At 44.6% G+C, this 14,328-nt stretch overlaps 2 protein-coding genes across 2 annotated transcripts in view; one reads left to right on the forward strand and one right to left on the reverse strand.

Annotated features, from left to right (window-relative positions):
* dnah9l (dynein, axonemal, heavy polypeptide 9 like) overlaps positions 1-909 on the forward strand; it is a 35,366-nt gene extending 34,457 nt beyond the window's left edge. Inside the window, exon 89 of the mRNA XM_008301864.1 lies at positions 59-909. Coding sequence (XP_008300086.1) covers positions 59-306 — 248 coding nt within the window. The 3' untranslated portion in view covers positions 307-909. The remainder of the gene's footprint in view (positions 1-58) is intronic.
* Positions 529-12,008, reverse strand: LOC103372265 (Abelson tyrosine-protein kinase 2-like). The gene is made up of 12 exons (XM_008301862.1): positions 11,640-12,008; positions 10,468-10,555; positions 9,334-9,435; positions 8,437-8,502; positions 8,288-8,316; positions 8,048-8,185; positions 6,911-6,997; positions 4,042-4,116; positions 3,814-3,920; positions 2,221-2,401; positions 1,677-2,135; positions 529-1,603 (listed from the first exon to the last, which is right to left on the reverse strand). The coding sequence occupies exons 1-12, from the start codon at positions 11,796-11,798 to the stop codon at positions 1,082-1,084; spliced, it is 2,013 nt and encodes a 670-aa protein (XP_008300084.1). The 5' UTR covers positions 11,799-12,008; the 3' UTR covers positions 529-1,081.
* Between the last annotated feature and the right edge of the window lie 2,320 nt (positions 12,009-14,328).

A 14,328-nucleotide genomic window follows, 5' to 3' on the forward strand; every position in this document is an offset into this window, starting at 1 on the left:
CTTTTAAAATTTTAATATCTTATTCTTTCTTCTCCTTTTCACCTGTAACCTTCCGAAGGTGCGAGATGGGACACTCAGACTGGGGTGATCACCGAGGCCCGGCTCAAAGAGTTGACCCCAGCCATGCCCGTCATCTCTGTAAGAGCCGTCCCCAACGACCGCCAGGAGACCAGGAATATCTACGAGTGTCCGCTCTACAAGACCAAGATCAGAGGACCCACATATGTTTGGACTTTTAGCCTTAAAACCAGGGAGCGGCCTGCCAAATGGGTGTTGGCTGGAGTGGCTCTGCTGCTCAGTGTGTGAGGGGGAGTTTAGAGGTCATGAGTTGAGAGGGATTTTATATCTGGCAAGTATGTTGGTACCAGGTGTTTAAAAAGATTGGTCCCCCACTGTGTTGACGTCCTTTTTGGACTTACGAGTTATTCAAGTTGTTCATTATGTAATATTTTACATACAGGTCAACATGTACAAGTACTGGAGGACGGAGGCTAATCCTAGCAGAGCAAAATCAATGATGGAATGAAATCGGATTTCTTTTTTTATTGAAAAATGATAAAATATACAGAAAGAAATGCCAAAAATTCACACACTAGATCACAGTTAGAACTGATAAAGTCAAAGCATGTTTTCAACAAATCAAATCTACAAACTACAAGATGCTCTGTAAGCAGGGGAAAAAAACAATAGACAGTGCTGCCTCATTAGAGCGACATTCAAGTGTGTTATTCTGTAACACTTGTACCTCTTACAGTATGTTATGCAGCAGTTTTAATAGCACATTAAATTACACAGGTGAAGTCATTCTGACAACATGACAAGACAACTTCTAATTGTCTTTTTTTTTGCTCCTTCTTGCTTCACAGTACACATGGGTGTAGTAATCATCCATTTAATTAAAAAAAAAAATAACAAAAAGAAATGAGTGTATACCAGCTTTTTGAACTGGAGCTTGTACTGCACATACTGTAGCTCAGATACTGTACGTGCTAACAAGTCAAACATTCTAGTTTGGCCTCTGTGTGTCTGTCTATGTGTGTTTTCTGTGCGTGTGTCGCATGTGTCTGCTAACGTGTGTTTTCTAGTCGCTGTCGGACCAGTCGAGCTCCATCACGTCCATGGCCGCTGTAGCCATGTTGATCTTGGTTCCGTGTCGCACGCTGCAGCTCTTCACAGAGTTCTGATTGGACGACGCCCGCATGCTCACTTGCACCCCGGAGTGACCGATGACGCCCACCTCGCCTCTGATCTTTTGGCTGATGGCTTCGCTGACATCGCCTCTGACTCCCTGGACTACGACTCCCATGTCACTCCTGCGACCCCTGACCCCCAGCTCGCTCCTGACGCCACGACCCACCACCTTCATCATGCCCAGGTCGCCCATGTTCATGTTCATGTCCATGTCACCTAGTCGCTCCATCTCCCCCATCTCATCCATGTCTAAGGACAGCATGTCCCCCAAACCCCCCATACTGCCATGGAGACCCTTGAACATGGTCGGGAGCCTCCCCCCTTCCAGCGCTCCCTCCATCCCTCTCTCCTCTAGCCTGTCCCCGAGTTTTTCTATCTCCCATCCTCCCTCCTTCTCCCTCTCCCCCTCCGCCTCTCCGAACCCACCCGAGAACCCTCTGACGATGGTGGTCACCCTGCTCCTCCTTCTCCCTCTCCCCCTCCGCCTCTCCGAACCCACCCGAGAACCCTCTGACGATGGTGGTCACCCTGCTCCTCTGCATCCCTCCCCTCTCCCTGTCCCCCTCTTCCCACGTCCTCTCCTCCCTCTCCACTACGCCTCCCGGGAAGCTCCTGAGCGTCACCTGCACCCGCCCCCCCTCCAGACTCCCGCTATCCTCTTTGTCCCTCTGCCCCCAGCTTTTCTCCTCCACGGTTCCTTCCTCTTCCTCTTCCTCCTCTCCGAACCTCCCCTGCAACCCTCGGAGCATGGCGTGCAGCCTCCCGCCGTCGAGCGAACCCATCCCCCTCTCCAGCACCGCGCTGCTCCCCCTCTCGGTGTCCCCGTTGCTGAGGGTGCGGAGGAGGCAGCTGACACCAGCACTGCTCACCCCTGCACTGTTGGAGTCCTGAGAGTGGGAGCGGAAGAAAGAGCCGGACGAACCGATGGACATCGGTGTGAAGAACTGATGGAGACAGAAGAGAAGCGGATGAAGAAAATCATTAAAAAGGTATCAGCTCATTTTGGTTTTAGCGCTTAGTTGTGCTTACTGGTGAGATGTTTGAGCGCTCCATGAGTAGGGAGGTGGGACTGGGAGACATGTTGGACCTCTCCATCAGCCTCTCCTCCCACAGTCTGAGCCTCCTCTCCCTCTCCTCCAGCTCCTTCTCTTTGGAGTACAGCTCCCTCTCTAGCTTCCGGAGGCGCTCCAGGGTCGACTCAATTTCACACCTGTAGTATTCACATACAAGGAAAATATCAGTGATCCGTCGTGACTAATTACATGCAGATTTGGCCTAGTTTACGCAGCAACTTCTCAAAAAGTGACAGATGAAGTTTTAAAAAGCTGCTCAGAACAAGGAAAGTGAAATGAATAAATATTTCACAACCACATGCATGTTTTGTTAAAAATATTCTGCAAAATTCAAATGAACTACTTATTCAAAAAGCACTCTTCTGCCAGCATCATTTTCATTTCTTTCGTGCAACTTTTTTGAGCGACTTGATTTTGTCACTTTCCTACATAAAAAAGAATTTCTATATGCAGCGGAATTGGGTCAAAGTTTCCAATTACTGGCCTCTAAAGCAAAGCTGCAGCTCTGACACATTGGCAGCATCACGAGGCAACATATCTGACCCGTTTCAGAATAAGCACCTTATCATTTCCTATAGATCACAGTATTGCTTTCGGTTTATTTTTCCCCCACACATCAGAGGAAACTGTTTTTGCCGGAGTACCGTCTGCTTCCACAAGAGGTCACTGTGGGAGTTTGTGGGTGATTGTCCGTGAGCCTGCATTCACAAACAATCAACACTCACAGCAACTAAATATAGACCGATCCGACGCACGGCCATACCTCCCTCCTGTGTTCCTTCCATACTTCCCCCCCGTTCATTCATCCCGCCCCTTCACCTCCTTCGCTCTGCCTCCTCCCTCCTTGTCCAACTTTTTCCACCCGTACCCAAAACTTCACTCAGAATTGATTGCCTCGCTGTACTCATGTTAAATATGCTCAGAATCTCGCACCTTCTCTCCTCTGGTCCATCGCCCACCTCTCTCCCTGTCTCTCCCCTCTGTCTCCCACCCTCCCCTCCTCCCCGCTGTCATCTGTCCACTCTTGTTTCCCCACTATCCTCACCGTCGCTTACTGTTTCACACTCACACAATACATTTTATGTTCCTCCCTCAACTTCTCCTCTTCTTCGACTCATATTTGATATCTCCTCTACCACTCAAAACCCTAACAACACACACATAAACACCCCTCCTGCTCCTCTTCCTCCTCCTCCAACCCCACCCCTCTGTCTTTCTCCCCCCGTGGTGGAGTGAGGGCAGAGTGGAGGAGTAGAGGAATCTCTTCCATGGACACTTTCCAGAGAGCTTAATATAGACTGAAGTAGAGTACAGGGTCACACATTCAACTTCTGTCCTGACCGTCAGAGTCCACTGAGCTGTGTATGTATGTATGTATGTATGCGTGTGTGTGTGTGTGTGTGTGTCCATGCAGTAAACCACAGATTGCTCTTCTCGAACTGACAATAGAACAACACCTGACTGTAGACACTTAAAAAATGACAGAAGACACTTCACTCATGTCAACTAGACTGCATGTGTGTGTGTGTGTGTGTTTCTGTGTGTGTACCTCCACTGGTCCTTGTTGTGTAGGAAGGAGTTACACTGGTCCGGCAGCCTGCTGTCATTAGCCATCGTCTCCAAGGTTACCAGCACATGCTTAAACTGTGGACGCTCCTGTAGGTGTACGTGCATGAACACAAGATATCCTGAGCATCTTTAGACGCATTAAAGCGGCCCCTATGAACCATTTACAGGATGTTACCCATTAACTCCCCAGTCAGTCAGTTTAGCTTACCTTTGGATCTGCTTGCCAACATTTCCTCATCAGTTCTGCAAAACTTGCTGGACAGCTGGTGGGGATGGTCAGCCTCTAGACACCCAGACGCACAAACACATGCCACACACACATCAACTTTGACTTTATTACAGAAAAGTAAACTACCATGTAAAATCCCTGAAAAACACTAAATTCCTTCAAAACATGAAGTATTTGAGACAAATAAGCAACAGTTAAAGTGAAAACAAGACGACTAAGAGCCTTGTTTTCATCTCTGTGGAGCTTTGAGGCAGTAACTAATGTCAGCATGTTAACATGCCCGCAATGATAATGCTGGCATGCTGATGTTTAGCAGGTATGTTTGCCAAGATCACCATCTTAGTTTGGCATGTTAGCATGCTTTCATTTGCTCAGCAGCGCTAAACAACATTTAATTAAATGCTAAGTGAATCTGCTTCATCACGTCTGTAAAGACGCGATTTAATCATTTAGCCGACAGTGGTCTCCTGCGCTGTCATCGTATTTGGAAGCAGAAGAGTCCGAAAGTTTGCTGATCCTTAATGCAAAAAGTGTCATATTCTTAGGGAATTTTTATTTTGTTGAATTTTGTCATCGTCAACATCAGCTCCTCAGTAGAAGCCTCTTTGGAAAAAAATGTGAGGATTTTCAGAGAAAGCACTTCAAGGACTTTGAATCTAGTGTTATTCCATCTGCAGATAGTCTATGGAGCTCCTCTGAGGACACAGCAATTCCTAATTCTATTTACTCCACCACTCTGCCAGAGCTTTATCACATTATTTCCTCTGAAGACCTCCACCATCTGCTCTCTTGACATGATTCCAACTAAACACTTCAAAGACGTTAGTGGCACCATTTGCCCCCGCAGTCAGTGGTTCCCTGGTAACCACCATTGTTTGCTCTTCCTTTAAACATGCAGTTGTCAAGCCAGGAAAAAAAAAAAAAAACAAGAGTGAATTTTTGAAACATTCCAATCCAGTTTAAGAGTAATTCACAGAAGGGAGGAAATGAAAATATCCTAACTGCTAACCCTGGTACAGTAACTGCTCCACCCTCTTTGTGTTGCATTTAGCTGCAGACTTCACCATTGTAAACTATTGCATCCTTATTCTTAACTCAAACTGGTTCAGTTCATCCTATCCAGCTCTTTTTCAGCAGCCTGCATCTCCTGTGCATTCCCACCAGATTCTATACTTGTACCAATCAAGTTCTCTTTACATGACATTGTGTAAAAACACGTTTCTTTTCACTGGTATGTGAATGACACACAGCTCTTTTGCCCCGAACCTAATAAAAGGCATCTTGCAGAGAGGTTTTATCCAGCACCAAATTAATTGTATTTTAATTTGTTCATCAAATGATTAGAAATAACAGGAAAATTGTAAACGAACTGATCATGCTCACTGTCCCCCTCCTAAAGGCCCATTCTGAGCCTGGAAAAACCCTAAATGTCTACAACAAACTCACTGACCTCAGTGACTGTCTTCAAGACGCAAAATCCTGGACGGCTGCAAACTTCCCCCCAGCTCAGTGGGAATTAGTCTGATGTCATATTAGTAGCACCACAGCATTTAGCCAACATGATCTCTTCTCACTGGACACATTGTGAAATCACATGCAAAAAAAAATCCTGGAGGCATCAGGGAGTCAAAATTCACATGAATTCTCAGCATCATCAGCCATCAAACGGTCTTTCTCCTTCTTATGTTACAGAACTCATGTCCTCAACATGACACTATGAGAAACTTAGGATCTTCTGACAAAGATCCAGGATTAAGTTGCACCAAAACTATGGCATTCTTGTCCTCCCACCATAAGATTCTTTCTTTAACTGAGATTTTAAATCCAACTGAGTCCCACCCATTTGAAATCAGCTTTGGCAGAGAAAAGTGCGTCTGTTATGTTGGACCCACAGTAAAAAAATCTGATTGTGAAATCCCTTTAAATTAGCACTATTCCAGGAAAATGAGGACACATGTCGTTACGGTCCAATAAATATGTAATCAGCTGAGCATTTCATGAACCTAGTGTGGGTCTGTGTTTGTCTTTTTACAACGTGTAAACAGCAACAACAATAACACACAGCGTGCCCCTGAGACCATGTCCCCCCAGCATTAAAGAGCCCACTGGCGTCATCAAAGGTCTGAATGAGCCCAGACAGCTCCATAGTACAGTGCAGCAAATGGAAACAGTTTTCTCTGGGGATTAATCCTAAAATATCACCAACTCTGAGCGGAGAGAGGGCAAGTTGGAGGGTCAGGAGGAGAGGTGTAGCAATGGAGGGGGAAATCAGAGGGAGACTGGGAAAGAGAGAGAGTGAGTTATTTAGGGAGAGTATTTGGAGATTAGCCAGCAGCTACGCAGGAATCATGTTCTCCGAGTTGTTTGTTGGCCTCTAGTGTGTGTGTGTGTGTGTGTGTTTGTGTGTGTGTGTTGAAGGGGATTCAAGCATGTCTGTAAGTGAAACACAGACCCAGTATAACCATCATCCCCTACCACCCATAAACCACCAGAATCAACCCTCCTATCGCTGCGATTTTCTCTCTTTCCCCTCCTCTCTCTCTCTCTCTCTCTCTCTCTCTCTCTCTCTCTCTCTTCCTCCCTCTGTGTCTCTCTCCCTCTATCGCTCGTAAAGGCTTTAGCCAGGGGGAGTCTGGCCAAGCTCCACTGCTGTGTATCCAGGCCTTACAAGAGCAGAGAACTGACATCAGGCCTAAAAATACTCTGCCTCAGCCTCACCAGCTCACAGTGGAAACCATGAGAGCATCGCATTGTGCCTCCAGCCGTCTCCAGCTCTGGTGGGTCTAATGTGCGTACAGTGTGTTCAGTCAGAAAGGCGTGTTTGTGAGCGTATGTACGTGCAGGTTACCTCTTGTTTTTCCACCACCAGCCATGCGACCTGCAGCCCTTCGAAACCTTTGAAAGGAACCTCCCGAGTCAGCATCTCCCACAGCACCTGGCCACAGAACACACAGCGTCGGTTCATTTAGATGAGGAACCAAAGCATGCACCCTGAGCAGTTTCTTGGTAATTTTTTTTTTTCCTCCTGTCATATTTTGACTTTATTGGGCTCATTTTTCACTGCAGTATAAATTCCTTCACCTCTATGGAAACAGCTAAACCATGGCTAGAAGTAGAGAACTCATAAATGTCTTCTGTGCAGTATGACAGAATGCCAGAAATTATTAAAAAAAAAAAAAAAAAAAGGGAGGAAAAAACAAAGTTACATTTCTTTGATTATTTAATTTACAAATATTAAAAATAAAACTAAAAAGAGACCAGTAGTTGGAGGGAAATGGTGGCTCTACATGCAATAAATACTGTTTACATTTTTAATTTGTTTCCATACTTGTCTCTGCTCTGAGTAAACACAGCCTGCAGTTCAGCAGAAAACTCCCTGAATTTTTATTATGTGACCGTTGGCAACAGCTGGGTCACTGATGGCTTCATGGTTGCACCTGGGAGCTCAGAATTTTTTGCTTTTTACACAGCATGGATGCAAATAATTTATTAAATGTATCAAAAATTTTAAATGAGATGTGTAGAATAAAATAATACGTCAGGAAATATCAGGATGTTAATCTTAGATTTGGTTATGCTCTCAGGTGAGAAGTTTGGGTTGGGTTGACAGTCCAACAATTCTTGTTTGCACAGTTTTTGGCTCTGATAAATAGTTTTATAATAGTTGTATTATTTGTGGCTGGCTGGTTTTGGCACACAGAGGGTTAATGCAAAGAAATAGCACTGATAATAAAAATGATATGAGCACACTTGATGTTACTTTGGGAAATATTAGCTTTTTTTTATGTTTATATAAAGCACTCAACACAACAAAAGAATCAGAGCTTCCTGAATTTTCCACCATATAGAGCCTATCAGAGCATTCAGTTCAAACATTAAGCACAAAACAGTTTTCAGTACTCAGTGCTTCTTCTTAGATTGCTACAAAAACCTACTGAAGTTTGGTTCCTGATCTTACAATATTTACACAGTGGAGCCGACTCACCACACCGTAGGAATACGTGTCGCAGGTCTCAGAGACGGGCAGACTCTGAATGACTTCAGGAGCCATCCAGGGGAAAGTGCCCACCACCGTCATGTGGGTGGTGTGGGACAGGAACTTAGACGCTCCAAAGTCACAAATCTGGAATCCCCAACGAAAAGAGGTTCAGACATATATAAATACAACATCCATACTTGGATTTATTTTTGATTTTTTTTAATAAATCAAATCATTGTTACAAACCTTCAGCACTTTATCTGCTGTCATTACCACTGTAAACCAGAGAATACAGAAACCAGTCAACGGGCACGCAGTAGTTATGCGTAGACATGAATATTTACAGGAAGCAACTGAGAGCAACCAATCAGAATGAGGTTTAGATCATGTGTTACCATTTCGTGACTTGAGGTCTCTGTGAATCACTTTGACTGGAGCTTCTGCATGGAGGTAATGCATCCCTGTGAGGAAAATCAAACATTATTGAGTAGCAAAAAGAAAAAAAAACTCATTGATATTTATTCTTTGATTCAAGTTTTGGATGAATAATTATATAACATGTTGACTTGGGCTCAGCTTTGAGTTAATGCAGAAATCCACTGAAATAACCAGGGCTAAAATGTCGGTTCAAGACAACATTTTCAACAACAACTGATCTCAACAGCTTGAACTGGTCCGTACAATGTGACTGAGCTAATGAAGTCAATGAAATGAAATGATCAGAACGAGAAAAAAAATGTAAATATTTTTCAGAATTTGCTGCCTCAGTGATCTGCTAGGTGTTGACACATCTTATTTCTAAACTGTATATATTAGGCTTGGAGGTCTGGAATTTATATTCCTACATATGTAGAATTGTATGTGGTGTGTATGTCTCGTATTAAAACCACATCTCAGTTACTGTGTACTCAAATCTAACTTATTATAAACAGGGACGAAAAATAATGATTTGAGCCGTGATTGAAGCGATGTGGTTCAGGTTGTAATTCAGCTACAGAATAAACAAGCACATTTTAATAAACTAGAGGATGTTACCTTTTAAATAAAGCCTCACACATGCATTTTGCCCTCCCAGTTTTAATTCATATATGCCCAATAGGCGAAGATTTCATTGAAAGGGACGGATGTAAACAGGTTGAGTCATTTATTTATTATTAAGATCTCAAAAAAACATTGCTGTACATTATCTTTCTGGCACATAATGACTCCAACAGGACACCGGTGAGCTTATCGGTGCCGCTGCCTCTGAGATGCCTGATATCAGAATCTCATTATTATTCCTTCAAGTGTACCTTTGGCTATCTGTATGGCCCATGTCATGATCTGCTCCATGTCCATCTCCTCACTCTGCTCACTGGAAAGGTACTCATACAGAGACCCTCCGCTAGCATATTCTGTAAGGTGACGCACAAACACACACACAGAAGCCAAATTTAACATTATAAAACAAATAAGAAGAGAAATCATGTGCACGGCTACACATCTTGTGCAGTGACTACTGAGCTTTAATTAATCGCAAATCCATTCTGAGTTTGATCTCTCAGAACTGGACATTCAAATGTGATGATTTCATAATGCATTTACAGCTGATGTTTTACTGCTGATCCAAACAGGTGAAGTAACCTGTTACAACCGACACACAGAGAATCCAGCTCACATCAGTGGAAAAAATCTCACAACCTTCACACAGTGGTTGTCTAATCCAGATTAAGGGGCAATTTTAAACCTCCCCTCATTTTCCTGTAAATGTCCGACAGATCAAAGAGACAAGCGGAGGTCAGAGGATATCGCTCAATCGAAGGGAAGCCTTTGTAGTCTGGTGAAAACTGAAACGAATGCCCGAATGTGACCAAATTTGCAGATTCACTGAGACCAGAATCCGCCTCCTGACCGGATCTTATTAATGCCTACTGTACTTTTTTTTATATTTTTATTTTTAGTGAGTCAGGGCTTTATCTTAACCTTATAAACCTCATCCAGAATTACAACTACATTCAAACATGCTGGTCTCAGTTACAGATGTCCTGCCAGGAAACCCAGTAGAACCAGTGTTCAGGGTAAACGCTGATGCTTCAAAACACACACATAAACACTGTGCGGCCATCAGAGCATGTGATAATGTGCCTGTAACGTTCTCCATCCAGGATCAAATACACACTAATAACGCTATTACAAGCACACACTTGTATAGTTTTATTTGGCAGGACAGTGTGCACTGACCGTAACCCCCCCCTCTGCATGCATCGCCTCCGATCTAACCTAATGTTACTTATCTCCCTCTGGCCAAGTGAAAATAACACACGATTTTTATATGTGGAGCACTTTTTTTTTTTTTTTTTTTAAAGATCTGAAGTTGGGAATTTAAACAAAGGATGCAATGAATGTCACAAACACACACAAGCACTCACACACACGTGGGACCTGACCTGTGACAATGCCATAGTTGGGAGATTCCAGCACAGCTCCATAAAACTGAATGATGTTCTTGTGACTCAGTACGCTGAGAATCTCGGCCTGGTTGGGGGGGGGGGACACGAAAAAGAGAAACAAAGGGATGTGAGCACCTTCGTTAGCACGTCATTTATCTGACACTGGCAACGAAAACAAAAAACAAAACATGACCTTTAAGAAGAGAATTCCTGACAGAGTGTTAAAGTTAAACGTTCGACTCGTTGTTCATGTTTAAAATGATTCCAGCGTCTCCGGAGCGCCTGAGCGGAGGGTCGGGAACCTCTTTCATTCCTCAGGTTGAGTCTCCAAACAAAGACCTTCCACACCGCGCTGACAAACACGCCATTAATCTGAGCTGACATACGGATCATAACCTTTGCGTGCCGGGATATGTAACTTTTTGCCAAAACAACACGACCATGAGTTGCACAAAAACTGCAACCAAACATTTTCTTCCAAAGAGCAATTTATGTTTTAGTCCCATCACTTCTGGCGTGTGAGATCAGTTTGCAAATGTTGTGCAGAGATCTGGAAAAAAAGCTGCATGAAGGATCCACTTAGCTCGTAATCCATCAACTTGTATTTACATGTGAACTGTACACACACGTTTATGTCTGCTCGCCCTCTGTGTGTGCTTTTTTTTTTTGCAAGAAAGTGAAAGAAGACGTTGGGACAAACAAATCAAAACTTCTTCCCCGTGTAGCTGTGTGTGACAGTACTTCTACTCTCTGATGTATGCAACAAACAATAACTCCTCGTCTTCCTCACCCCACAGGCCGCCCTAAACTCCTGACAGCTTCCCCAGTTTTATCAACATGGAAGGAAATCATGTTTGGATCAACGCTAAGTGACCACACACCTAATCCTGACATACAATGGGAGGAACAGGGGAGTCCAGGCATTAATAAAACTGCTCCATCTACAAAGAGTGGGAGGAGGAGGGGGGACGAGGAGAGGTATGTTTAAGATAAACACATGGTCAATGGCAGACAACAGTGGAGGAGGGAGGGAGGGAGGGAAGGAGGGAGGGGGGGTTTGAGATTCAAGAGATTCTAGGAAATTGGTGGATTCTTGTTGAGTGGTCACAGAGGAGAGGATCTTGAAATTACATGTACGAGTGATTGTTCTGTGTGTGTCTCCGTTTTACCTCTTTGTCGATCTTCAGGAGTTTCTTCACAGCCACTTCCTTGTCCTGGGATATCCAGAGGGCTCTGTAGACGCTCCCGAAGCTGCCCCCTCCGCAGTTCTCATAGAAGAGCAAGTCCTCATGCTTTATCTGCACAAACGACGAGCCGGGGGACGACATGGCATACTGACTCACTCAAACACACACATATACACACACACACACACACACACTTAGCCCCCCCAAGAAAGAAAAAAAAAAAAAAAGCTGCTCGACAACCAGCGACCACCTTTGCAAGTCACAACGGAGCGAGGAGGAGAAGTGAAAGAGGAGAGGAAGGAGAAGTTTCTTCTGGGTCCGACGGGAGGATGTTGTCAGTCAGCAGAACGGATTTGTCAGGGAGAAGAAACCAGAAAGTGCTGGAAAGAGAGAGAGAGAGAGGGAGAGAGAGGGGGAGAAGTTTGCTCTCTGTGAGTCAGGAAAAGTGGACTGTCACTGCTGGACAAGGTGTTACATTGCCTGGTAGTGGTGGTCCAGTGTAACTGCAACACAGAACACACACACAGAGACACACACACACACAGCTCAAAGATGAAGGAGAGGTGAGTGTGTGTGAGTTAGGGGTTTTACAGTCAGTGTGTGTAGTCTCCCTGCAGCAGACACCACTGTTCAAATATGGTCACTGGCATCCAGGGCATTCCGTCTTCCTGGGGAGCTGTGGCTATATAAAGCTCTACATACGCTACACACACACACACACACACAGTGACACACACTCAGATATACAGCTCTGGCCTATGGCGTGTCTAACATAGTAAATCAGTTAGCAAGGAGGTCGACCGCCACAGACACCTAAATCCATCTCTCTCGCACACTCACCAGAGAAGCCAGGCGGGGACAGAGCGTTACTCAAGCCGACAGGAATGACCCGCTGACATCATCAAGGAAAGGATAGCCGCGCTGACATCACCGCGTAGGGACAGGTGAGATCAGCCGCGGGAAGTTTAGTGCGTTTGTCAGTCGTCCGCAGTAATCAAGAGCAAACTTCATAGTGATGCGCTGAGTAAATAAAACATGACAACGTGGCGGCTCCCAGGGGCCGCCATGAATCACCACACTTGTTGAACACGCTGAGAGAAGTTGCTGCTTGAAGACAGAACAGGTTGCAGAGTTAGAGAATTCTGTTTTTTTCTCCTTCCCCCCCCTCTGAGGAGCAGAAGTGAGCTCAGCTATTGGCCTGTACTGTATAGAAAATCAAATCTGTGCATGGAAATTTTTTTTACGTGAGGGTGATGGCGAGGAGGTTTATAGTCAACATGTAAATTTAAGGGGCTCCTCCTCTTTGAACCAGGAGTGTATGCGTCATATTTCATTCACAGTGTGCAGAGTTGGCCCAAATGTGGCAGCGGACAAAATGTACAGAGACTGAGAGGGCTGCAGCAATATTAAATATTGCCTGTTTCTATTTCTGACACTGCAGAGTAAAGTTTCTTCCATTCAGAGGAACTTATTTTGCGTAGTTCAATAGAAAGTAGGATCAGACAGAGCATCACCCTCAAGAAAAGAAGCATCTCATGGTTTAGAATTACACTTCAGATGGATCTTACAGTTCTCATTAAGTAGTTTCGAAAAGCCTGACCAATCTCCACAGCACTGTCTTATATCATCATTCTTCTAAAGAGCACTCTGACTTGTTTGTATTTCTTTAGACCAATCACAGTCGGGCGGTGCTGAGCCCAGGATACAGAGATGGTGCCTCGGCTAAATAGTGTCAGAGGGAATCGTTAGAGGAAGTCAAGCGCCGTCATGGCTAACTCACCAGAATAACCAAACAGAGCCAACTGATCATGATCTAGATCGTTTCCAGACATTCAGTGTGTAGGTGGCTGCGTGGAAGTTGTTGTTTCCAATAGCAAAGAGGATTTCAAAAACCATAACACGACATGCAAACAGGAGGCTAACTGCAGTGTCAGCCTGAGATCCTTCCTGCCTGGTAAACCCCACAGCTCAGTTTGTACTGCAGGAGTTCCATTTTAAATGTGTCGCCTCAAAACCAAAGCAGAGATGCTGAGGTGATGTCTTTTCTGTAGTGTCTCCAGAACTGGCTCTATCAGAATAAGAGGAGGCCAGTCTTTACCAAAGATGTCTTTCAATAATCACACTAGCATACATTATGGTACGTCCCAGTACATAGTATCTCAAGTGCAGAATGCCAGTAATACCAGGATGTCCCACTACATCCGGTCACACTTTACAGTATGCAGGCCTGCTGCACGCTCTTCTGGCCATTCCAACCCACAATCCTCTGCACGGCAGAAGATGCATCACATACGTCACAGTGTCTTGCACAAGTATAAACAAGCTTGAGCTGCCGAGAGCAGTCAGACAGATGACAGCTCATTTTGCACTACAGACTGCAATGAATATATCAGCCAGACAGCCAAAGCTTCATTCTGATGAAGTAGTACGGCCCATTTGTATGCATACTACATGCAACAGTACGTACCCTGTGAGGGCAGCTGCAGGATGAACTGAAAGTAAAAAGATAAAGTATGCCATTCGGGACGTAGGCCTTTGTTGGGTTTTACAACTGGTGTAAATCATAAATATGTAAGTGATGTCAAAAGTTCTACAACATAACTCCAGTTGAAATATTTTGCTCTGGGTTTTGCGTGACACACCAACCAGCAACATCATCCTCAGGCCCCAA

This window comes from Stegastes partitus, unplaced genomic scaffold, assembly GCF_000690725.1.
Source record: "Stegastes partitus isolate 25-593 unplaced genomic scaffold, Stegastes_partitus-1.0.2 Scaffold1722, whole genome shotgun sequence".
NCBI lineage: Eukaryota > Metazoa > Chordata > Actinopteri > Pomacentridae > Stegastes > Stegastes partitus.